This window comes from Drosophila ananassae, assembly GCF_017639315.1.
Source record: "Drosophila ananassae strain 14024-0371.13 chromosome Y unlocalized genomic scaffold, ASM1763931v2 tig00000112, whole genome shotgun sequence".
NCBI classification, from domain to species: Eukaryota; Metazoa; Arthropoda; class Insecta; order Diptera; family Drosophilidae; genus Drosophila; species Drosophila ananassae.
Window position 1 is genome coordinate 152070 of NW_025319069.1, and position 26250 is coordinate 178319.

A 26250-nucleotide genomic window follows, 5' to 3' on the forward strand; every position below is an offset into this window, starting at 1 on the left:
AATAGTGTGTTTTGGGCAATTGACAAAAGGTTGAAGAACATGCTGGCTCCAATTAGCAGGTCCTCACCCTGTGGTCTGTGGAAGTTGGGGTCAGCCAGCGCTATGCCGTGAGGAATCTTCCATTTCGAAATATCAATTTTAAGTCTGGGCTGACAGTCCGCAATATGAGACACTATAACCGCCTCTAGGTTCGTACAATATGTGGTTAGTCGAGACTTCACATTACGGATGATCCATCCGTAGCAAACTCAGTGCCACCGAGACCAGCGAAGCTGAAGTTGACCGCAATGGTGCAACAAAGCATGATGTCGGCGATTGCACATTGGGCATCGGGCAGCTGAACATCCGCGTGCAAAATGACCATCCTCCAAACATACAAAACAGCTAATTGGCAAGGCAATGAAGCTTGGACATGTAGGAAGCGCGTGCGCCAAAACACCACACAGGGCGCATAGAGCTGGACGGGCGTTGATAATCATGCACGAAGATCGGTTATTCGAAGATCTCCCTCGGCCCACTTGGTTAGCTGGTGGATATGCAGCCAAAGAAAAGTCGACGCATTCAGGAGTCCGGCACCTTTGCTCCAAGGATCGTGCCATGGACTCCCAAGACGGAAGGCTGTCGTTGTTTCTGGCGAGAGTGTCTTCCCACTTGGTTTTTGAGGCAGGATCCAACTTCTAAATCCAACTTTTTGGCTTTGCTCTCAAATTCACTCAACTCATTTTTAGCATTGTGCATTTTAATGTGTGTTTTTTGCAACTCATGCAGATGTCTAATGCACATCGTATCACCTGGAGTTGAAGGATACGCGACGCAAAAGCCTCTGGTCTACCATAGATCCTGCGGAGCGTGGCGTGTCCTGCGGGGTAGGTAGGCCCTGATTCGGCCGCCAGGCCCCGAGAAGCGCATCCTGCCCGGCGTATGCCTGGAAGGTGTGCCTATCGGTCTGCTAACACGGATTAATGCTCCTATTTCGTACGATACCAAGTTTCCAGTATTGTTGGCAAAGCGCTCTCAATTTGTTCAGAGCTACGTCCGATACTCGCACGAGTCGAATTTCTGGTGAGTCTCTTGTGACAGCGCGTTTGGATAGTAAACGCGCAGGAAGTCTGCAGTCAGATAGGGCGGTCATGCATACACTGTTTTAAATGCAAGCCTCATATGATGACTCAAATCATGGGAGATTTAACCTTAGATCGAGTTCCTGCTCTCCGTCCATTTTCCATATGTGGCGTGGATTTCTGTGGCCCTATTGAGACGACATTGAAAATTCGTGGTAGGCCACCATACAAGTCCTACATTGTCCTTTGTTGGTTTTGCGTCTAAAGCAGTGCATTTAGAAGTAGTTTTCGATTTGTCAATTGATTCCTTTTTATTGGCCTTCCAAAGGTTCGTTGGGCGCCGACGATGTCCACAGATCGTGCACTGCGACAACGCGACGAACTTCGTCGTAGCGAGTCGCCACTTCACGGCAATATGCATCAAGAAAAGGATGCGTATTTGCATTCATACCGCCGCGGGCTCCGCACATGGGCGGACTATGGGAGGAAGGTGTGAAGTCTGCAAAGCACCTACTCCTACGAGCGGTGGGCAGCCTCCTACGAGCGAAGTTGACCGCAGAGGAGCTGCAGACCGTCCTCGTTGGAGTCGAGGCCGTCCTTAACTTGAGGCCCCTGGGCGCCCTCAGTCAGGATCCAAGCGACGGCGAGGCGTTGACTCCCGGGCACCTGTTCACAGGCGGGCGGCTCATGGCCCCACCAGTACCGAGGACCCCGGACCAGCAGGGTCTAACGTGCTTGCGGCGATGGCGGCTTGTCTCGTCAATCAAGCAAACGTTTTGGCAACGTTGGTCCCGGGAGTACGTCTTGGGCCTACAGGCGCGGTCAAAGTGGCAGCGGGAGCAGGAGGACGCCAGGAAGGGCGATCTGGTCCTGGTCGCCGAGGACAACCAGCCGCCCCAACAGTGGATCACCGCCAGCGTCGTCGAGAGTCACGCCGGCGCGGACGGAAGGGTCTGGGTCGCCGACGTCAGGAGTAGTGCAGGAGCGGTCTTCAGGAGAGCAGTCCACAAGCTGGCGAGGTTGCCAGTGGTTGAAGCCTGATGGAGGCCTTCAACGGGGCAAGTGTAGAATTAATGTAGAAGATTAAGTTTGAATTGTATTGAAGTCTAGTATAAGTTAGTATAGGGTGGAGTGGGAGCGCAAGAAAAGTTCACTTGCGCTCTCGCGTGAATTCGCCCCGCTTCGCCGCAATAGATAAGCTAGGCTTAAGTGATTTGTTCAATATAATCGAATTTATTCTTCTTCCATTCCATCCATCTTCTTCCTTCCATATAGTCTTCCATTTCGAAATATCAATTTTAAGTCTGGGCTGACAGTCCGCAATATGAGACACTATAACCGCCTCTAGGTTCGTACAATATGTGGTTAGTCGAGACTTCACATTACGGATGATCCATCCGTAGCAAACTCAGTGCCACCGAGACCAGCGACCGCTACACAGCTTTTAGTGCGACGAAGCTGAAGTTGACTGTCCAGCCCCGATGAGGTAAGGTGAACTTGTGAACCAGAGTCCAATAACGCTCTGCAAGGCAGAAAGGCACCTGATCGACCACGGATGAGGATATTGGCGGTTGGCAGAAGCACTTCAGAAGTTCGATCCGGCGTCAAGACCGTGTTGATTGACTTGGAAAGTGGGGTAGCGACGGCAACACCAGCGGCGGAAACCAAGCCTCGTAGTGGTGGGGAATTGATAGAGCTGGGCAGCTGCCCGCAATGGTGCAACAAAGCATGATGTCGGCGATTGCACATTGGGCAACGGGCAGCTGAACATCCGCGTGCAAAATGACCATCCTCCAAACATACAAAACAGCTAATTGGCAAGGCAATGAAGCTTGGACATGTAGGAAGCGCGTGCCCCAAAACACCACACAGGGCGCATAGAACTGGACGGGCGTTGATAATCATGCACGAAGATCGGTTATTATAAGATCTCCCTCGGCCCACTTGGTTAGCTGGTGGATATGCAGCCAAAGAAAAGTCGACGCATTCAGGAGTCCGGCACCTTTGCTCCAAGGATCGTGCCATGGACTCTCAAGACGGAAGGCTGTCGTTGTTTCTGGCGAGAGTGTCTTCCCACTTGGTTTTTGTGGCAGGATCCAACTTCTAAATCCAACTTTTTGGTTTTGCTCTCAAATTCACTCAACTCATTTTTAGCATTGTGCATTTTAATGTGTGTTTTTTGCAACTCATGCAGATGTCTAATGCACATCGTATCACCTGGAGTTGAAGGATACGCGACGCAAAAACCTCTGGTCTACCATAGATCCTGCGGAGCGTGGCGTGTCCTGCGGGGTAGGTAGGCCCTGATCCGGCCGCCAGGCCCCGAGAAGCGCATCCTGCCCGGCGTATACCTGGAAGGTGTGCCTATCGGTCTGCTAACACGGATTAGTGGCTGGCCACGGCGAAAAGGCATTCCCAGTGAGCCAAGGATACCGAAGGTCCACGGAACCCGAAAAAGAGAAGCAGTGACAGGATCAGCGAAGGAAGCAGCAATAGAAGCGGCGACGTCGAGGGAGCAGAGGTGACGACGAGGGAGCAGCGACGACAGAAGAGCAGCGACGACGAGGGAGCAGCGACGACAACAACAGCGACTTCAAACGGAGGGAACCGTGAGCCGTTTCGGCGCCAGGCACCAAGACTACACGTCCTGCTGGGCGCAAGCTTTGGGAGGGCGTGTGTATTGGCACGAACCCGGAGCGGGGATCGGGCATCGACGGGAGGACGAGCGGTCGGTCGGCTGAGCGAAGCAGCCGGTGAGATTCACCCTTTTATAACTTTATCGAAAATAAAGGGGATATTTATTAAATGAAGCTTCTTCGCCTTGTTGCGCGCCCTCGTAACTATTCTCCTTGGGCATCCGACTCTCTTCCTTCACTTCATGGCGAACGGTCGTGATTATTTTTTGCGCTTGGGATAAATTCTATTTTTGCCAAACGCGGGTTTGAAACCTTAATTTAAACACTTGGTTTTCAATACTAATATTGTGTCTTAATATTAAAGTTATACCCGTATCGCTACGCGCTTGTGCAGTGCTCAATTTGAGTGAGCATTTAATAAAATTAAAAAGTCGCAATCCAAATATAGCTCTGCTTCTTTTTTACTCTCTGCCTTTTTAATTTTTGCAGTTAATTCTGCTCCTGTCTTTTTGTGCGCATTTCTTTACACTTGCGCTCTCCCGTAGCTCTTTCTTTACTAACTCCCTCCTCTACCTACCTTTTATTAACCTTAGTTGGTACAGTGGTTGAAGGCTAATTTGCTTAAAATAAAAAAAAAAAATTAATAGAAAATTTAAAAAATTATAAATTTATTTTTGCTAATTTGTAATTTTTTAAAATGGAATCAACATTTTATGATTGTTCATTAAAATCGTGCAAATAGCCGATATCTTCGTCCCAGGCCAGCATCTATTGTTGGCTGTGCGAAAGTGTCTCACATGCCAAATGTGCTGGCCTTACTGCATCTGTCTCGGATGCCATATCCCGCCGTGTTGGCCTCCATTATTGCTGCAGTGAGTGCCGAGCTGTCCAAAATGAAATGAGATCATTCATGCGACAGACCAAGAGTGGGTTTAAAGATTTGATCGTTGGTTTCCGAAAAATCAACAATCAACTCAGTGCGCTGGATGTTCAATTCAATAGTCTTCAGATGTTGAATGAATCTCCTAAGCGGAAAAAATCTGCTACTAGGGAAGTTGCAGCTCCAGAGATCGCTGGGAAGCTGGATCCTCCCGCAATAATGCAGCCGCTCATTTCCCTTGCTACTCCAAGAGCAGGGATGGTAAATGAAAAGTCAGCACCCGAATTTACCGTAGCAGAGCATAACGTGTCTGTTTTGTCCTCCATGGCATCACTCCAAGTTATTCCAGGAATACCCTTGAATTAACCCCCATGGCTTCCACTAGAAATGGTAACCCGCCCGGACCCCGGAACGGACTGATGCCCGGCATTACCGACAATGGCACCAAAACCATTACAGGTAATACCACCTGTTAGACAAATATTTGTCTCACGGCTATCCCCCGATACCTCGGAGATTGAATCTAGGCTTATATCAAAGCCAAAACCAAGGCCGTTATTAGAGTGGAAGACATTAGGAAATTTAAATACTCCTACTCGAGGCGCATGTCATCCTTCATGATAAGTGTGCCAGTGCCGATGTTTGTGACGATATGTTCGCCTGGCTTCTGGCCAGAGGACATATTTGTACAAGAGCATCAGCCGAGTAAGGTAAAGAAAAAAAATTCGAAGCCTGCTGGAGTCAAGCTCCCAACATCTGTCCAATCCGACTCTTCAAAAACAAACATGTTCTATCAATCTTACCTATCAGAACTGTCGGGGCCTACGTAGCAAGCTCCCTAGACTTTATTCTGATAGTCTTTCCTTTGCGTCCCATATTATAGTCTTTACTAAAGCCGGAAATCTTTTGCTCCGAAGTTTTTCCAAGAAGGTACACCACTTTTAGACGTGACCGACCTCTGCGAAGAGGAGGAGGAGTCTTATTTTCTATTGACTCCAATTTCGTTTCTGAAGAGGTAAAGAGTTTGGTGATTTCGAATTCATTTGCGTTAAAGTCATATTGTCTGCTCAATCTTTGTTTATTACATGTTCTTACATTCCACCATCTTCCGAGCCGCCTACATTCTGGCATCACTTGTCGGCTATACAGGCTGTTACCAATCTTATGTCAGATATTGACCTTCTGGTAGTTCTTGGCGACTTCAATTTACCAGAACTCAATTGGTCAATTACTGAAAATGTAACTTTCTTATCACTTTCCACGCACCATGATTTCACGGCGGGCATCTTTGACTTGTTCCTAGGCCAGATCAACCATGTTAGAAAGGTCGGCTTCTTGACTTATGTTTTGTATCTGATCCAGATGGTACCACACTTTCCAGAGCTTTGCCCCTCTCAACCCCTGAAGATCCATAACACCCTACGCTTGAAGTTTCAATTGAAACCAATTCTGGTGTCAATCAAAAGCCTTCCTGCGTATTAAAGAAGATTCGTTGTTTTCGTAAGGCTGATTTTCGTAAACTTAATTTGTTAATCGATACTTTTGACTTCGATATTCTGGCATCCACTGATATTAATATCATCCTAGATAAATTTTATTTGACATTAAATTCATTTTTTGACTTAAGTGTGCCGTGGAAATATCCGTCCGCTACAAATAATTCTGATTGGCTTACAAGGTGCCTAACAAAACCCATGTAGTATTAGGCGTTTTTTCTGGTTTGTCAGTGCGCATTGAAGACTCTTGGTCCTTTCTTGACGTTACTTCTTGTTCCCTTTTGGAGATGCCTGGTACCCATGCCGGATGATGCGTCTCCCTACATCCTTTAGAATTGGATGTGACTTTAACTCGCTGAATTCCCTTGTTTACTGGCCCTTGCCTTCTGTGCTCTTCAGTTGTGAGTTTAAAAACTTGGGCTTGTGGTTCGGGGTCCGTAATTAGTGGGGAACTATATAATCTTCCAGATATTACTATTTGCTCCTTGCCGATGCATGCAATCAAACTTTGTCGTGGCTCGTTAGCTTCCGGTGTCCAAGCCACCGTATTATAGACTTGTTCTACCTTCTTTTTTATATTTTCCATGCAATGCTGTTGGCATAACTTTTTGTGCGTGGTAAGGGCCTTTTGATTTTCTTCGAGGGTGTTGAACTTCCAATACTTTTCGAGCAGGCTCTCGATTCTTGGTTCTTTCTTGGCTGATATGGCACTGCTCCTGGGTTGAATTTTTTGTACCACAGACCTCTGGTTGTTGCTGGTCCGGATATAATCCATCCAAAAGGGGTCCGTTGAAGTAATGGCTGTCCTTGTCCTAGGTTTATATGTAGCGGTCCGATGAGTTGTGGCAGATATTCTGCCCCGAGCAGCAAGTCGATACCTTGTGGCTGAGTGAAGGAGGGATCTGCCAACCGAATTTCTGGTGGAATGTTTTTTGAGCGCAGAATTGGCTCAGATGGTTGATTTGTCATGACTTCTGTTAGTATATACGCCACTACTTGTGTTTTGAAAATAGTAGTTAATGAAAACATATTTAATACTGCTCGGGAGTTTGCTTGGTTTGTGCCTCCCATGCCCTTTATGGTAATGCCGGTTGGTGCTGATTGAACTCCGAGTATACATGCCAGTTCCTGAGACATAAAATCACTTGTGATCCGGAATCGAATACTGCCCGGCATTTGTGTCGTGCTTCGGTAGGACCTTGGACTTCCACTTGGGCGGTCGCGAGTATTACATATGGTGTTGTAAGTTGGCTGGTTGTGGATGCGCTTGTTCGCGTAGATGTATGATGCAGCATTGTGTGATGATTCCTTTTGCAAACATTTCATTAGAACCTAGATTTGCATGAATTTATTGTATGTTTCGCATGATTGATTGTAACAGTTTGTTCAGGCTTTCATCCTTGTTATTCTTTGTGTCCTTTCACTCGGAGTCATGTCCAAAAATTTTGGGCAGGTTTGAAGTCGATGATTGGCATGGATGCATATGCCACATTTTTCAACTGGTGCTTGAGTTGATGAGTGAAAGCCATTATTGGCCGTTGTCTTTTGCAGCGTAACTTGGCTGGTTGCTTGAGCTCTAGGTCTAAGCATTTGTTTGATTGCTTGTCGGCTGGTTGATATGCCGATATGATAGGGTATGGATATCTAATTTCTCTTCAAGAATGTGTATCAAGATAAAACCCCAACCTAATGTTGGTACATTCAGAGCGTGAATTTGTTCCATTTGTTTTTGGATGTGCAAAAAAGGTTGCAAGTGTCGATTTGATGAGGATTCTTTCATTCTGATACCGTGACATTAGTCGTTAAGTGTCTTGATAACTGGCATGACCTCCGAATGTTGTGGAAATTAAACTCTTGGCCTCTCCATTCACACGGATTTCTAAGTACAGCAATTTTACCGCATCTCTATACTCTTGATTGTGGACCAATTCCGTGAAGATGTTGCAGAACCGGCTCCACTTCAGACAATCCCCGTCAAATTTTGAAATGTTGACTGGTGGTATTACAAATGGAGATGCTATCGCGGGTTTTTGTGATGATGCTGAATCTGATTGTGATTCTTCGCTCAGAAACGAAAATTTTTCTGCTTTTATAGCCTGAAATCTGTCATCGGTATGTCCATCATTTTGTAAGGTGGGTTCCAGGTCAATGAGATCTTGGGATCCCGTGACGAAGTTCTTCTAGCCTTTGTGAAATACTAATTTTCCGAACTTAGTGCCAGCTCATGGAGCTTGGCATCATTCTTCCTAAACTGGGTCCATGTGTGAGTAAGTTGGTTGAGTCTCTCCTCGAAGTTTCCTTAGTTTAGCTTTCTCTTTGCGGAGTCTTTTGTAAAGTTTCTTATTAACCTTTGAAAAGCAACAATTTGCTCATCAATGAGCATTCTGATCTTATAAAGTGGAAGGCACATTTATAAGGTTTACTTTATTTTTATTCTTTTAGGGCATTATACAAGTGTTTTAGAGAATAATAACAGTAACTGTAACATTACTAATGTTACTAACAGTACAGGAGTAAGATGTCAAAAAACTGAAAATCAACAAAGCAACCTTTGAACTTTTTCAGATAATGGCTCTGAGATTTTCGTATAAATAGAGGTCTCTCTTGGACTTTCCCAGTCATTCAGTTAGTGGCTTTCAAGCAAACAACATCTACTTTTTTTCATCATATTTATTTTATTTTATTTGAACTGAAAATAAGAAATTGTCAAGTTCCAGAACTTCCAGCCTTGGTATACGAGGATTCGGTTGTTTTCTTATTTTCACGTTTTTTATTTTATTTTTAATTATAGTTACTTCCAACCCTTGGATCCTATCATGATCTCTATCAGCTCCACGCCCCTCACTTCTTTTCTTATTATTTTTTTAAGTTTATTTAATTTATTATTTAAAATTAAAAATACGGTTTTCAAGCTAACAACATCTACTTTTTTACTTCATATTTATGTTTCATTTTATTTTATTTTATTTGAACTGAAAATAAGAAATTGTCAAGTTCTCAAGTTCTCAATCAAAGGTGTATTCAGATTTACGTTATTCTGACATGGTATTTGTGGTCTGGACTCTAATTTTCTTGTTTAATTTTTCTGATTTGTTATTTCGGTGTCATTATACCTTATTTCCAAACTTCGGGCTGAAGATTCTTGTCCTTCAGAAATTATACTTTTGGTCTCATATCTTATTTTCTTATTTTTTTTTTAATTTTTTGTGTCAGTCTTTTTTTTTTTTAACTCATGGATCTTATCATGATCTCTATTATCTCCACGGCATCCCACTAAAAGCATTTTTATTTTTTTATTATAATTATTATACCCTTGCAGAGGGTATTATAATTTTGGTCAAAAGTGTGCAACGCAGTGAAGGAGACATCTCCGACCCTATAAAGTATATATATTCTTGATCAGGATCACCTCCTGAGTCGATATGAGCATGTCCGTCTGTCCGTCTGTCTGTCTGTCTGTTTCTACGCAAACTAGTCTCTCAGTTTTAGAGCTATCGAGTTGAAACTTTGCACACATCCCTCTTTCCTTTGCAGGTAGTACATAAGTCGGAACGGCCGGGATCGGTCGACTATATCCTATAGCTGCCATATAACTGATTGATCGGAAATGCCATAACTTTGGTGTTTTTTCAGTTAGAGGGTTGGGACTTTCCACACATGTTATGTTTGACCAAAATATCTTATGTACAATTTTCTAAGGATCGGCCGACTATATCCTATAGCTGTCATACAACGATCGAAATTGGCATAACTTTGGTGTTTTTTAAGTTAGAAAGATGGGATTTGGTACAGATTCTATTTTGGGAAAAACAATCTGATCTGCCAATTTTCATAAAGATCGGCCGTCTATATACGATCCGCTATATATCTAATAAAATAAGATGGGTGGCGCCACCTAGCGGACTGCGACTGAACTGCAAGTTCGGCTCCGCTCGAACTTAGCTTTCCTTTCTTGTTTTTTGTAATATTATTATTTGTTTCCTTCCTGGATAGCTCAAATCTTGCCAGGTGTAATGCTTATTATTCTGGCATACTTCGGACGAGATCCTTTTGTGTGGCCATTATGACCATTTCCCTGGGATTCAACGGAGCTGCCACTGCCTCCAACTTGGCCAACTCCCAGGACTTGGCACCTAACTATGCGGGTACTCTATATGGAATCATTAACTGCATTGGAACCACGCCAGGAATCTTCTCGCCCTTGATTGTGGCAGCCTTTACAAAAGAAGAGGTTTGTCAGCAGGATTCCTTTAAAGTTTATTGAGTTTAATAGTTTTCTCTCACCGTTAGAACACCATCGATCAGTGGCATTGGGTCTTCATCATTGGAGCTGCTGCCTACATATTGTTCGCCCTCTTTTTCTGGGTCTTTGGCTCTGGCAAGATCCAGAAATGGAACGAAGTGGAGACCACAGAGTCGCGAGAGGATATTGTCAACACAAATTTGTAGTTTGTGCCTGTGATGTTTTATGTTTAGTATTATGCCATAACTATGAAGTGCGCTTGTTTTTGGAAAGTCCTATTAAAGCTTTAGCCTTGTATTTATTATTAATAAATATAATTTGTTGTTATTTAGCGCTCTTGGGCTGTGAATTACTGGCCAAACCAGTTGCTCTAAGATTGGCAAAACGACCTTAGCCTGACTGGGGGTTTTTTTATTGCAGAAGTTAATTGCGTTCTCCATTCAGACAAAAAATTTAAATTAATTAGTCAAACGCTAATCGATGTGAGGACATGCAATAAAGCGCAGCTTATGATGGTTAATTAACATTCTCTTTTAAGCGATTAGTGCGTCAATAAACAAATTATATAATGCTTCAATGCGTAAGCCATAAAATAAAAAGCTTTTGGCATTAGAAAAGTTTATTTTTAAAACCATTATAAAAATCCCGCCATACTAACCCAAATTATCGATAACATGTACACTATAAATCGAATGTATTAATCGAGTGTCGTGAGGGTCGATGCATCGATATATGCGATCATCGAAATATCGATTGTGTTTGTCCCACCTCTAGCCTGCGGCCACCGCTTCCCTTGGGTTGTATATTTAAATTTGTTTAACTAATTTTAGTCCAGTACGCAAAATAACGCGGCGGCGGTTTTAGCAACTCTAGCACAATTACCATAAATAGCGCACAAAATGGCCGAGGTTGAAGCGGTGCAGATTATTGCCGAGTCACTGAAGCAACAGATAAGGTTCAACCATTTTGTACAAAAACTCTACATTGCACTTTTCTGCATTTGTTGATTATTTGCATTTTTTGAGATATGGCATTCCTCTCGACTCCATGGGGGACGATTGTGAGGGCCGTGGAGGTGATGAGAACAATGGTAGCTTATCTTATAAAGTGGAAGGCACCTGTTTGTTGTGCAAAGTTCAAAACACTTGGTTAGTACTGCTGCTGTTGTTGTTGCCATCACCCCCCGATTATAATTATTCTTGTTCATAAATGGAAAACGGATTGTGATTAAGCCTTGTGTGTTCCAAAGGTTTAGTAGCACGATCCAAACACCCTTGCGGCGATTATCGGTGGACGGGGGAGCCATATTAAAATCAATAAAACTTTAACCTTAAACCTTAACCTAATAGGTACCTTAACCTTAGGTTAAAACCTTAACCTAATCGCCGAAAACGTGTTGGCATTTATCATGGTTAGATTTTTTAGGATTTTACATGTTATGTAATGCAAGGAATGTGATATTTATATTTTTTAATAATTCCATATGTCGCAGAATAATTTAAACATTCAAATTATAACGATTATTTGTTGGTACACATTTGTTTTATTTCTTTGTGGTTCCCCTTTCTTTCGTGCGAGGCAGATACGTAATTCTGTCAACGTAGTCTGGCCGTGGGCATGAGTGAGACAGATAGTGTTCGTCATAACTCACCACACTGTGCGTGTGTATTGGAGGGTGAGAAGGAATTGAGAAGGGATCGACATGAATTAAAGAAGCAGTCGAGTTGTGAAATTCAATCAACATGCCACGCGCCAGAAAACGTTTCGCCGAAAGTCCGGTCAAAGACTCGGATAATGAATCCTCGTCATCAGAAGTGGGATTACCTCCGCCTCCAGCCGATGATGCAAATCTTTTGTCAATTTTGGAGATGCAAAATCATAATTTCGCTGAGCTAATAAAACAAGTGCAGTGCTCTCAAAATGAACCAAAAGATGCCAAAAACATTGTTCTGCCAAAGTTCAACCCTGATCGTGCAGGATCAGACGCTCTCTCCTGGTGTTCAACGGTTGACTACATCTTGTCCGAAAACCAGCTAGTGGGCAGCGCTCTTGTAATGTCCCTCAGCAAATCACTGGAAGGCACCGCATCTCACTGGCTCTCGCAGACATGTTTTCCCGGCATTACGTGGACGCAGTTCCGAGAATTATTTTTGCAATATTTTTCTGGAACGGAGACTTTGGCCGCAACCGTTATGAATTTGCTAAATGCACGCCCAAACGAAGGAGAGTGCTTGTCGCTGTATGGAAGCAGAATGGTCACATCACTTATGGCCCGCTGGAAGTCACTTAGCGTCGAGCAGATTGCAGTATCCGTTACGTTGGCACATGCAGCTGGGATAGACAAACGATTGCGCCGTTTGGTTTTTACGACGGATATCAAAACCAGAAACGAGCTGCATCAGGAACTCAAAGCCTTTTCGTTCGACACCAGACAGAACCAGCATTTGAGTGACAACTTATCAGCACCCCAAGGAAAAAGAGTCAGGACTATGTCTCACATCACGTGTCATAATTGTGGCAAACCCGGACACAAGAAGGCGGAATGTCGCTTTAATAAAGAGGCAACTCAGCGTCAGCAGCCCCGTAATCAACAATTTGGAGCAAAAGATCGATCATCCGTGACCTGCTATAAATGTGGAAAAGCTGGACATGTATCTACTGTGTGCCCAGATCGTCAGGAGCGTCCGCCGATGAAGAGCAATACCATCAAAGACGTAAACATATGCACAGTACTTGAGCCCTTAGGAACGTTGCTGCAGTTTGGTGAGTCGTTCCAATTTTACTTCGACTCCGGAGCCGAATGTTCACTCATCAAAGAGACTGCATCACTGAGATTATCCGGCACTAGAATAAACAACGTAGTGACATTGAGGGGTATAGGTGGCAACTCTGTTTGCAGCACTTTACAGATATTGGCGAATGTTTTAATTTGTGAGCATTCTTTCGAAATCTTGTTTCACGTAGTTTTAGACAATCATATCAAATACGACGCTCTGATTGGTCGGGAAATTTTGAGCCAGGGCATCGGCGTGACAATTACATCAAGCGCGCTTACTATGTTTAACGAAAAGTCTGTATTACCTGTCGTAGTCTCCGAATGCACTCCTGACCTGGCTGGTGTCGATACCGATTTACATGGACAGGATAAAGACAAACTGCTCTCAATATTACAGGGGTATTCAAATTCTTTTATAAATGGTATACCACAGAGTCGCGTGACTACGGGACAGTTAGAGATTCGCTTGATTGATCAGAATAAGACGGTTCAGAGACGCCCTTATCGATTGAGTGTGGAAGAAAAAGAAAAGGTTAGACATTCCATTCAAGAGCTGTTGGAAGCAAACATAATAAGACACAGTTCCTCTCCTTTCGCGAGTCCGATGTTACTTGTCCGCAAGAAAGATGGTACAGACCGTCTGTGTGTTGATTATCGTGAGCTTAATGCCAATACCGTTTCCGACAAGTACCCATTGCCACTTATATCTGACCAGATAGCTAGGTTGAGTGATGCTAGGTTTTTCACGTGCATTGACATGGCGAGTGGCTTCCATCAGATCCCAATACATCCAAGCTCTATTGAACGGACAGCGTTTGTAACCCCAGAAGGGCAGTATGAATACTTGGCTATGCCTTTTGGGCTTAAAAATGCGCCTTCTGTATTCCAGAGGGCCATTAATCGTGCCCTAGGCGATCTGACTCATACATATGCCATCGTTTATATGGACGATGTAATGATAGTTGCACGCACAAAGGAGGAAGCTTTCGACAGGCTAAAAATAACTCTACAAGCACTCGTCGAAGCAGGATTTTCTTTCAACATTAAAAAATGCTCCTTTCTTAAATCTTGTGTAGAATATTTGGGCTTCGAAGTTAGAGCAGGTGAAATTCGACCGAATCCTAGAAAAATAAAAGCTCTTACAGATTTACCGCCTCCGCAATCTGTGACTCAACTGAGACAATTTATTGGACTGGTCTCGTATTTTCGTCAGTTTGTACCCAAGTTTTCACAGTTACTGAAACCACTCTATGCTCTAACTTCAAAAAGCATGTCATTTTCATGGGAATTAGAGCACGAGCAAATACGACAGAAGGTAATTTCAATCCTGACTAGTGAACCTGTTCTTACTATTTTCGATCCACAATTTCCTATTGAGCTTCATACAGATGCGAGTGCCGTTGGCTATGGCGCAATTTTGTTGCACAAAATCGAAAACAAGCCACGAGTTATCGAATACTTTAGTAAACGGACTTCGCCAGCGGAATCGCGTTATCACTCGTATGAGTTGGAAACACTTGCAGTTTTCAATTCTATTAAGCATTTTCGCCATTACTTGTATGGTCGACATTTTATCGTTTTTACCGATTGCAATTCTCTCAAGGCATCTCGCACAAAAGTGGAACTGACTCCAAGAGTCCATAGGTGGTGGTCGTACATGCAATCTTTTAAGTTTGACATTCAGTATAGGCCAGGCGAACGAATGGCTCATGTAGATTTTCTGTCTCGAAATCCCATATCAAAAGATCGCATCCAGTCAAAAGGTACAGTGGAAAAACATATAAATTTAGCAGAGATTACTGACAAATGGTTGTTAGCTGAGCAGCAACGAGACGCAGAAACGTCGTCTATTGTTTCTAAATTGCGTAACGATGATCTTTCTGAGGATTTGGCCAAAACGTACGAGTTAAGGGCAGGAACGCTGTATAGGAAAATTCAAAGAAACGGAAGGACTCGTTGTCTCCCTATCATCCCAAAGCCATTCAGGTGGTCAGCTGTAAACAATGTGCACGAGTCAATTATGCACCTTGGTTGGGAAAAAACCCTTGAGAAAATGTACGAATACTATTGGTTTGACAAGATGTCCAAATACGTTCGCAAATTTGTCGACAACTGTATTACATGCAGATTGTCAAAGCCCCCATCTGGTAGGGTACAAGCGGAGTTGCATCCCATACCAAAGGTTAACATCCCGTGGCATACAGTCCACATCGACATCACAGGGAAGCTTAGTGGTAAAAGTGAACAGAAGGAATACATAATCGTGTCAATAGACGCCTTCACGAAGTTTGTCTTTTTATTTCATACATCGAGGCTAGACACCGAGAGCTGTATTAAGGCATTAAGATCACAAATATCATTGTTCGGCGTACCCTCTCGTCTGATCGCAGATCAGGGACGTAGTTTTTCAAGCACAGCATTCCGTGATTTCTGTTCGGTTCAAAAGATAGATTTGCATCTGATCGCCACGGGTGCTAGTCGGGCCAATGGCCAAGTAGAGCGAGTTATGAGTACTCTAAAGTCCATGCTAACAGCGGTTGAGACAGGTCAGGGGTCATGGCAAGATGCTTTATGCGAAATTCAACTGGCTCTTAATTGTACGCCCAATAGAGTGACTAAGGTTAGCCCTTTAGAACTACTTATTGGCAAAGAAGCAAGGCCGTTTGGTCTCGTACCTGTTGTTGAAAATAAGAACGATGTTGATATTGATAAAGTTAGAGAAATGGCTAAGCAAAACATGGAAAAGAATGCCAAATATGATAAGGCTAGATTTGATAAAGATAAGGCTACTATTGTAAGACATAAAGTCGGTGATCACGTTTTGCTTAAAAACGAAGAGCGACATCAGACAAAATTAGACCCTAAGTTTAGAGGACCGTTTTTAGTAACCGAAATATTGGAAGGAGATCGGTATAAACTTAAGGCACTAACTAATAATAGAACATATAAATATTCTCACGAATTTTTGAGGCGTATGCCTGAGAAGGGGATTACCACAGAGTTGGATGATGAGTGTGATGATGAAGAAATCACAGAACTAAATGATGAAGTCAGTGATGAAGATGCCACAGATCAAGCCGGCGAGGGCTGTGATCTTGAAATAGAATAAAGACCTTTCCGGATCGGTTCCATATTTCATGACTTTCTGTAGAGGTGAGCGCCCGAGTTATGTGGTTCTCCATTTGCTGCATTAATATTGAAATTTTGGTAATGATCGGACGTCAGTTATTTGGCCGGCTTATAAGCTAAACTGTGAGCTATTTGTGATGGCCGGTTTGTCTGGATATAAGCTGTGGGCTAAATTAACTTGTTTATTGGCTGGCCAGTTTATTTTGTTAATGACTGTATGCTAGTTGTTGGCATGATTTTTGTAAATGAAATGGAGAATATGGTTGCCTTATGAAAGAAAAGGCTGAATAATTTTAATTGTTTGAATTGTTTTAATTGTTGGTGGTAATCTGAATCTCATGGCAAACGTTGTATAAGAGTAAGAAATAATTTGTTCAATTTTTATTTAAGAAGAAAAATGTATTTTTGCGAAACCTGCTTGAATTTGAATTTGTATTAGAAGGAAAATAATAATAATAATAATAAGAGAATATTTTGTAAAACCTTTATATTGTAAACTCACGAGGACGTGAGATAGGTCAGGAAGGCCGTGTCGCAGAATAATTTAAACATTCAAATTATAACGATTATTTGTTGGTACACATTTGTTTTATTTCTTTGTGGTTCCCCTTTCTTTCGTGCGAGGCAGATACGTAATTCTGTCAACGTAGTCTGGCCGTGGGCATGAGTGAGACAGATAGTGTTCGTCATAACTCACCACACTGTGCGTGTGTATTGGAGGGTGAGAAGGAATTGAGAAGGGATCGACATGAATTAAAGAAGCAGTCGAGTTGTGAAATTCAATCAACATGCCACGCGCCAGAAAACGTTTCGCCGAAAGTCCGGTCAAAGACTCGGATAATGAATCCTCGTCACATACATAATTTTAAGACATCCTAGACTACTGAACTAGATAACTTAACTAACTATTATCTGATTGCATATTTATTTCCAGGGTGTGGAGTATGTCTTTATCGAGCTTTCCATGGCCTTCCAGGCAGCCGGACTAAAGTACATCGGAATGAGCAACAAACAGGCAGCCTGTTACGCCGCCCAGGCCATTGGCTATCTGACTGGCAAGCCCGGAGTCTGCTTGGTGGTTTCCGGGCGCGGACTGCTGCATGTTACAGGTAAACTACAATTGACCCACCCAGTGTCATAAATATGCTAATTTCATATTGCTATTTATCAACTAGGTGGCATGGCTAATGCCCAGGTCAACTGCTGGCCCCTGATTGTCATTGGAGGAGCAACCAACCAGATCACGAAGGCATCGGCGGCTTCCAGGAGTGCCCGCAGGTGGAGCTCTCGCGTCCCTACTACAAGTACGCCGCTCGTCCGCCAACCGCAGTTCTGATTCCGCTGCATGCGGAATATCTTGCAGTCGAAGGCTCTCGAAGAGCGCATCTATAAGGCCCCTGCTCACCCAGCTCCCCCGGCCTATCCTCCCCATGACGACGTCATCCGTGACAATGATTTTTAAAATCCAAAAGTCGAACGGAAACTCGCTACCATTGATTCTTGACTTCCCCACGGTGTGGATCTTTTTTTTTACTTGTGAATTAGATTGACCACTTCCAAGCAAGTTGATGCAAGATTCCTCCCTACGGATCTGTAAGAGTTGAGCAAGATCTTCAGAAATGAAGTTCATTTGTGACCCTGAGTCAAGTAATGCTCGGGCCAATATGTGCTCGCCACTTTTCGTTCGCGAGCCCTTACCCTTACCATTTCTAGAGTCGACGCATTCGAAAGCATGTGAAGTAGAAGGGCCATCATTCGTTAACGCTGAAGGAGGATTATCTGTTGGTGGTGGTAACGCTAAGTTATTTTCAGTCACTGTAAATCGGTGCAGAAGTTTATGGTGGGATTTGACATCTAGTTGATTTACACTTCGCAATGGTGTGACCTTTTCGGAGACAATTTAGAGAGAGAGATGCTGACTTGATAAACTCAAACCTTTGCATTACTGCAAGGCGCGCGAACGGACTGTACTGGGCCACAAAATGGTCTTGAGCGTTGCAATAACTGCAAGCTGGTTTGGCGTTAGCAGAGGAGCAAGCCAACGCATGTGAACTTCTATTAAGTAGCTTGCTAAACCCAGTTTTCTCCTGTTTTGTTTTGCCAGTCTCTTCAGCGGATAGATGCTGGTACCTACGATTTAATACCTTTTCGAAATCGGACCACAGCGGCCACCCATAGCTTTATTAACCATGGTAGATACATGGTCGGTAAATTTAAGTTTCAAATCTAATAGGACACCTAGATCGTTAACCTGAGTTAATCGTTCTAAGGCGTTCCCATAGACAAAGTACATAGCCTGGTGAGGACTAGATCGGTAAAAAGACATAAGTTTACATTTCGATCCATTAAGCTTTAGGTTATTTGCTAAACACCAATTTTGAAGTTTATCCAAATCGGATTGAAGTCTAGACTGGGCGCTAGAGAAATTATACTGAAGGCATAGCTTAACGTCATCAGCGTACATAAGTACAAGTGAATTAGTTAAGGCAAGGGGCAAGTCGTTAATAACCAGAGTATAAAGTAGGGGTCCAAGATGGCTTCCTTAGGGCACCCCCGATGTGGCGCGGACTAAACGCGAGGTAACATCTTTAAAGAAAACACGTTGGGTTCTCCCTGATAAGTAGCTCGAAATCCACATAAGAAGATCAGTTGGGAATCCCAAAAGACTGAGTTTACTTATAAGAAGACTTATATATGACGTCTGTTTGTAAGCCATTCCGGAAACCATCCGTGATAAAAGATGTTAGCTCCAATAAGTTGGTACTGGTGGAGCGGCGCTTCATGAAGCCATGCTGGCACGGAGTTATTATTGAACTACATAGGTGATTGGATATTATAAGTGTAAGGCTGAGCTAAACTGCTGCTAGGTGAATAGGTAGTTTGAAAAAACTGTGCAAAGAGATCGGCCATTGCCTGATCGGTGTTCGCATAAGAGTTCTCAAACGTAAGCAGAGGGGGAAAAGATACATGTTTACGCTTAGTGTTTACAAAGTTATAAAACTGCTTCGGATCCTCAGTAAACTGAATCCTGCAGCGGCGAATATAACTCCTATAACATTCTGCGTTATGCACAGTGAAATTGGACCGAGCTACTAAGTATCTTGAATAACTAACTGTACAGCCAGATAATCTATGTTTGTTTAAAAGTCTACTCATATTATTCTTTAAATTTATAAGGTGCCTTGTATACCAAGGCGGATTCGTTGAAGCGGACGGATATTTCCACGGCACGCAAGCGTCGAAAAATATGTTCAAAGTGTAATAAAATTTTTGTAATGCGATGTTTATATCCTCGCATGCCAGTAAATCAGACCAATCAAATTCCAAAATTAACTTGTTTAATTTCATAAAGTCAGCCTTACGAAAGAAACGAACTTTCTGAGTTTTAACTGTAGACTTAAGGTCAAAAAAGTAATTATTTTCGATTGAAACCTCAAGAGTGGGATGATATGGATCCTCAGGGTTAGAAAGGGGCAAAGTTCTGGAAACAGTAATTCCATCAGGATCAGAAACGAAACATAAGTCCAACAGCCGACCTAAAGAATTTCTAACGTGGTTAATTTGCCCGAGTGATATGTCGAACATGCCCTCAGGGAAGTCATGGTGGGAGTTAAGCTGTAAAGACGTTGAATTATCAACATTTGACCACATAAGTTCTGGGATATTAAAGTCACCCAGAGCTATCAGCTGGTCACCATCAGACAGACGATCGAAAACCAAACGAATAGCGGACAAATGTTGCCAGTATGTTGGCGGTTCGGACGAAGGTGGTATGTACGAACAGGTAACATACAAAGATTGATCGGACAAAGTGATTTTGATGCAAAGAAATTCAATGTTACCAAACTCTTGTGATTTTACCTCTTCAAAAGCGAATTTGGAGTCTACAGAAATTAGCACTCCTCCTCCCCTTCGAAAAGTTCTATCACATCTAAAAGTGGTGACCTACTAGGAAAAACTTCGGAGCTTAAGATCTCCGGCTTTAACCAAGTTTCTGTAAATACTATAATGTGGGATGCAAAAAAAGAACTATCAGAATACAGTTTGGGAAGTTTACTACGTAACCCTCTTGTATTCTGATAGATAAGTGTTAATGGAGACATTAGTTTTTTGAGATTGAGGAAGATGAGGTGGAAGGTTGATCAGTGGCCTTAACATGTGGGAGTTTTACACCCACAGGTTTGGTTATCTTTTTTTTCACCGTACTTGGTTGATGTTCTTGGACGAAAATGTTCTCTGGCCAAATGCTGGCGGAACAGATCGTCTTGAACATCTGCAAGGGCACACGTATTTTGAAAGATGACGTGTGCCTGGTGTAAGAATATTTGAATTTTGTAATATCCACCACCTTTATGTCGGCTTTTGCTTTGGCTTTGATGTAAGCCGAGATATCAATCTCCGAAGTATCAGGGGCAAGCCGGGAAACAAAAATGTGTTTCGATGGTGGGATCACCTGCAAGGGTTTTGGTGCCGCCGTAACTAATACTGCGGCATCAGTGCGTACCGGGGGTCCGGACGGTTTATTACCCTGTTTGGTGACTGTTACAGGAGTTTCTATTATTGGGTCTGGGATCACTTGAAGCGATGCCACAGAGGACATATCGGACAATTGCTCATTGAGTCCGAGACATTCGGAAGCCGAATTTTTCTCAGGTCCGGCCCTTGGGGTGGCCAGAGATATAAGCGGCTGCATAGTTGTCGGCTGAGCAGGCTGAAGATTATTCGACCCGAGAACATCACTAAAAGCGGATTTCTTACGCTTTGGAGGCTCATTTAGTAGTTGAAGGCTACTAAACTGTGTATCAAGCGCACAGAGTTGGTCATTGATTTTTCGAAAACCACTAATCAACTCCTTGAAACCGCTTTTAGTCTGCCTCATGAACGACCTCATTGCGTCCTGAACAGCACGACAACCATCACAGCAAAAGTGGAGACCAGACCTACGCGATATTGCATCCGAAACTGAGGCCGTGAACCCGGCACACTTAGCGTGTAAAACGTTTTCACAGAGCCAGCAATGGATGGTAGGCTGGGAAGACGAGATTGTCTTATTGCAAGACTTTAATGCACAGACCAATTTAAAATCCATAATTATTAAAAATTTAAATAATTAGTTTATTAAAAATTATTTAAAATTAAATAATTAATTTATTCAAAATTATTAAAAATTAAATAATTAATTTATTAAAAATTATTAAAAAAACAAGAAAGGAAAGCTAACTTCGGGCGGAGCCGAAGTTGATATACCCTTGCAGTTCAGTCGAAGTCCGCTAGGTGGCGCCACGCATCTTATATTATTAGATATATAGCGGATTGTATATAGTCGGCCGATCTTTATGAAAATTGGCAGATCAGATTGTTTTTCCCAAAATAGAATCTGTACTAAATCCCATCTTTCTAACTTAAAAAACACCAAAGTTATGCCAATTTCGATCGTTGTATGACAGCTATAGGATATAGTCGGCCGATCCTTATGAAATTTTGTACATAAGATATTTTGGTCAAATATAACATGTAACAAGTCACAACCCTCTAACTTAAAAAACACCAAAGTTATGGCATTTCCGATCAATCAGTTATATGGCAGCTATAGGATATAGTCGACCGATCTCGGCCGTTCCGACTTATGTTTTACCTGCAAGGAAAAGAAGGATGTGTGCAAAGTTTCAATTCGATAGCTCTAAAACTGAGAGACTAGTTTGCGTAGAAACCGACAGACAGACGGACAGACAGACAGACGGACAGACGGACCGACGGACAGACGGACATGCTTATATCGACTCAGGAGGTGATCCTGATCAAGAATATATATACTTTATAGGGTCGGAGATGTCTCCTTCACTGCGTAGCACACTTTTGACCAAAATTATAATACCCTCTGCAAGGGTATAATTAATAATTAATTTAAAAATATTATTTGATTTTATTAATGAGGAACCTTGAACCACTGTACCAAGGAAAAGAGAAGGGGAGATTAAAGAGAGCAGTTAGTGCAAGTTAGTAAGATTTAAAGAAATAGAGATAAGAATCTCTATTGAGCGAGAGTAGAAGCAAAAGAATAGCAACAACACCGTAGGAGATGAAGAAGCAGAGCAGGGCTATGTTTGGAAAGTAAATTAAATAAATAATTATTTTACCTCCAAATATATCACTGCACACGCAAAGCGATACGGATCTAAAAAAAAATTGTAATTTGTTTTTATATCAGTAAAGAAATAAACACCGATTGTTTATAGAAAGCTTATTGCAAGTTTTACAAAAACGTAGTGCGCACAAAAAAAACACGTCCGTCCGCTTTAAGATAAAGAGAGGAAGTGATATATTTAATAAAAAATAAATGATTAATTTCCAAGCAACGAAAAAAATAATTAATTAATTAATTGAAAGTCGAATAAAATATAGTCGAGGCTCTGAGAATTTAAATATTTGTTCGCCAGTGATAACGAATTGTAGGGTATTGTGTCACTTGGCGTTCCGTTCAACAAAAGGCGCCAAAATTGCATATTAATGCAGTTTAATCTATATTTTATATTAATATTATAAACAATTATTTCTGCATTTCCCACGAGCAGTGAGTTTCCACGAGCTCTTACATACTTATCCCCACACTCGCACCAACAACACAAACGGCGAGCCAAGCTTGAGTCAATCATAAACATAAACAAACTCCCCCTATTCGGTCGGCACCAGCAAAGCAATATTAGACTAAACATCCGCTGGAATCATGCCACCGCGATTCCCCTTTTTGGCATTCCAATTGCTAGCCAAATTTTCCATGCTGATCGCAGCAAAATCATTCGGGTTCTAACTTCGGAATTATCTTCGGAATTAACTTCGGGAAAGTTCTTAGGGAAGCTTGGAAAGCTTCGATCCCGAGACGACAAGGAAGACAATTAACTCAAGCTTGGGCAGTCGAAAAATTAGCCTTAAGTTGATCTGTACAACAAATGCGAAAACACTTTAAATAAAAGTATATATTTTTTTATAAAACTTCGGTACGGTTTTGATAATTTGCATACATACAGCAGCGGATAACAGAGGCACGTGAAAATGTTCACCGCTGCATCTATTTTATGTACCAATTATTTATGCACAAATATATAAAATAATTATTTGGCTGCACTTTTTCTATTGTATTGGCAATATTTACAATATCGAAAACGAGGGTTAGGGGGCGACAGTGATTTTGGAATTATTCGTCTGTATTTGCTCCACAGGCAATTGTTCATATGTATTGGCAATATTTTAATAAAATTTATATATAACTTTATTATTCACTTTAGCTCTACTATTTTTAAAGACGAATTGTCGGGTCAGGCAGCAGCCACGGCATAAATTGAATCAATATAAATGTAACATAGCGATATAAATGTAATAATATAAATTACATCAACGAAAAACAGAAAATGTTAGATTACGTATCCCAATACAAATACAATAATTATATAATAACGGATTACATATTTTCTAATGATTCCGAATTAAGTCTAGATAATATAAACATTTTTAACCCTTTTTGTAAAATTAGGAAAAACAAAAATATCCCTGGAATTAATATTGTTAATTTTTATACTTACCATTTTAATCATATATAAATCACGCAAAATCTTACCCAAATAATAAAACAAATTCAAATAAAATGTACCAAAACCCAAAAAGAAATAGAAATTCCAAAAGCTGAAATCACAACTGAAACTGTAACAGAAAACGAAACTGAAAGAGATATTGAAATAACATTTACAGAACTTAATAATAGAATAACCTCCCTCACCGCCTCAAATGTAATGAATCGGGACGATTCATCTTAGGAGGGGGAGAATTAACTAGAAGTTTAATCTATATTTTATATTAATATTATAAACAATTATTTCTGCACTTCCCACGAGCAGTGAGTTCCCACGAGCTCTTACACACTTATCCCCACACTCGCACCTACAACACAAACGGCGAGCCAAGCTTGAGTCAATCATAAACATAAACAAACTCCCCCTATTCGGTCGGCACCAGCAAAGCAATATTAGACTAAACATCCGCTGGAATCATGCCACCGCGATTCCCCTTTTTGGCATTCCAATTGCTAGCCAAATTTTCCATGCTGATCGTAGCAAAATCATTCGGGTTCTAACTTCGGAATTATCTTCGGAATTAACTTCGGGAAAGTTCTTAGGGAAGCTTGGAAAGCTTCGATCCCAAGACGACAAGGAAGACAATTAACTCAAGCTTGGGCAGTCGAAAAATTAGCCTTAAGTTGATCTATACAACAAATGCGAAAACACTTTAAATAAAAGTATATATTTCTTTATAAAACTTCGGTACGGTTTTGATAATTTGCATACATACAGCAGCGGATAACAGAGGCACGTGAAAATGTTCACCGCTGCATCTATTTTATGTACCAATTATTTATGCACAAATATATAAAATAATTATTTGGCTGCACTTTTTCTATTGTATTGGCAATATTTACAATATCGAAAACGAGGGTTAGGGGGCGATAGTGATTTTGGAATTATTCGTCTGTATTTGCTCCACAGGCAATTGTTCATATGTATTGGCAATATTTTAATAAAATTTATATATAACTTTAAATAAAAGTATATATTTCTTTATAAAACTTCGGTACGGTCACTTTAGCTCTACTATTTTTAAAGACGAATTGTCGGGTCAGGCAGCAGCCCCGGCATAAATTGAATCAATATAAATGTAACATAGCGATATAAATGTAATAATTATAGTTTAGCATATAATCATTTTCTCATCGCTGTTGTTAGTCGCAAGCCGACTCTTCTCGGCCGCTCGGCTTTATAAACACTGCATAAAATAGTGCGAACATACCCGTTTCAGTTTTTGCGCGGTGTATTGACATATGTACATATGTGCATTTTTGAACATAAACGGCATACAGTGCATCAGTGAAACAATTATTTTGTATTTATAGATAAATCATTTAATAATATAAATAAATACAATACATACCGGTCCGCCAACATACATACATACATACGATCCACTTGCAAGTGCATTCAACTGACACAAACGTTCATATATACATATATACATTCCACAACTCAGTGTACGGTTCTGAGCGCATTGTGGGATAAATCGTGTTTGCTGCGATCAAATATAATTAAATATAATAAAATAAACAAGAATTATAATTTTGGCGCCAAAATTAATTTGTGCGTGTTTTTTACCTAAACTGAGCGTATTTCAGTTATAGTGGCGATGAACTCCAGCGGTGACGTCACAGGAGAACCCACTCCATCTCGGAGTGCGATTTTAAAATGCAAGGCAAAGGGTATCCTGCAGGATTTGAAGAGGATCCAAGGCGCCCTGCAGCCAATGTCAAAGGTGGAGGATGCTATGCTCCATGTGCGTCACGGCCAGTTGGTCGCCATGTACGAGGATTTTAAGGCCATCCACGGGGAGCTTGCAAAGTTAGACATTGCCGAAATCGAGCATGAGACGTCGTTGCGCTCTGCTCGAATTGCTGCCCATTCCACCCTTGCCAGCGGAAGTTCCAGTATCCAGGGGCGCTCAGTCGGAGTTTTCAAGCCGTGCCTCCTCTTCCTCTTCCTACTTTCAGCGGAGGATATTCAGAGTGGGCTGAGTTTCATTCGGTCTTTTCGACGATCGTAGGCTGCAATCCTTATATAAGTGAGGTGGAAAAGTTTCAGAGGTTGCGATCTTGTCTTCGGGACTCCGCTTTAGAGGCAGTTCGTTCCTTGGAAATCTCCGAGGAGAATTATGATGTTGCAGTGCAGCTTTTGGAGAATCGATTTAATACCCGTCGGTTGATATTTCAGGCTCATGTGAACGAGATTCTGGGCCTCAATCTATTGGAAGGTGACTCAGTGACACGCTTCGAGGGCTGTCCGATAGAGTTTTTGGAACAGCGTTGCAGGACTTTGGAGGCTATGGATGTGGCCTTGGCCGCTTACGCGCCAGGCACTCAGGTGGGAAGACGTAGAGTCGCAAAAAACAGTAGAGCGTCCTTTATTATTACTAATTCACCTGCCTCTGCTTGTA

The 26250-nt window shown here is 42.0% G+C and overlaps 1 protein-coding gene across 1 annotated transcript; it reads left to right on the top strand.

Moving 5' to 3' along the window:
- Positions 1 to 10115: 10115 nt before the first annotated feature.
- Positions 10116 to 10522, top strand: LOC116655631 (sialin-like). The gene is made up of 2 exons (XM_032453533.2): positions 10116 to 10304; positions 10364 to 10522. The coding sequence occupies exons 1-2, from the start codon at positions 10137 to 10139 to the stop codon at positions 10520 to 10522; spliced, it is 327 nt and encodes a 108-aa protein (XP_032309424.1). The 5' UTR covers positions 10116 to 10136.
- Positions 10523 to 26250: the final 15728 nt, after the last annotated feature.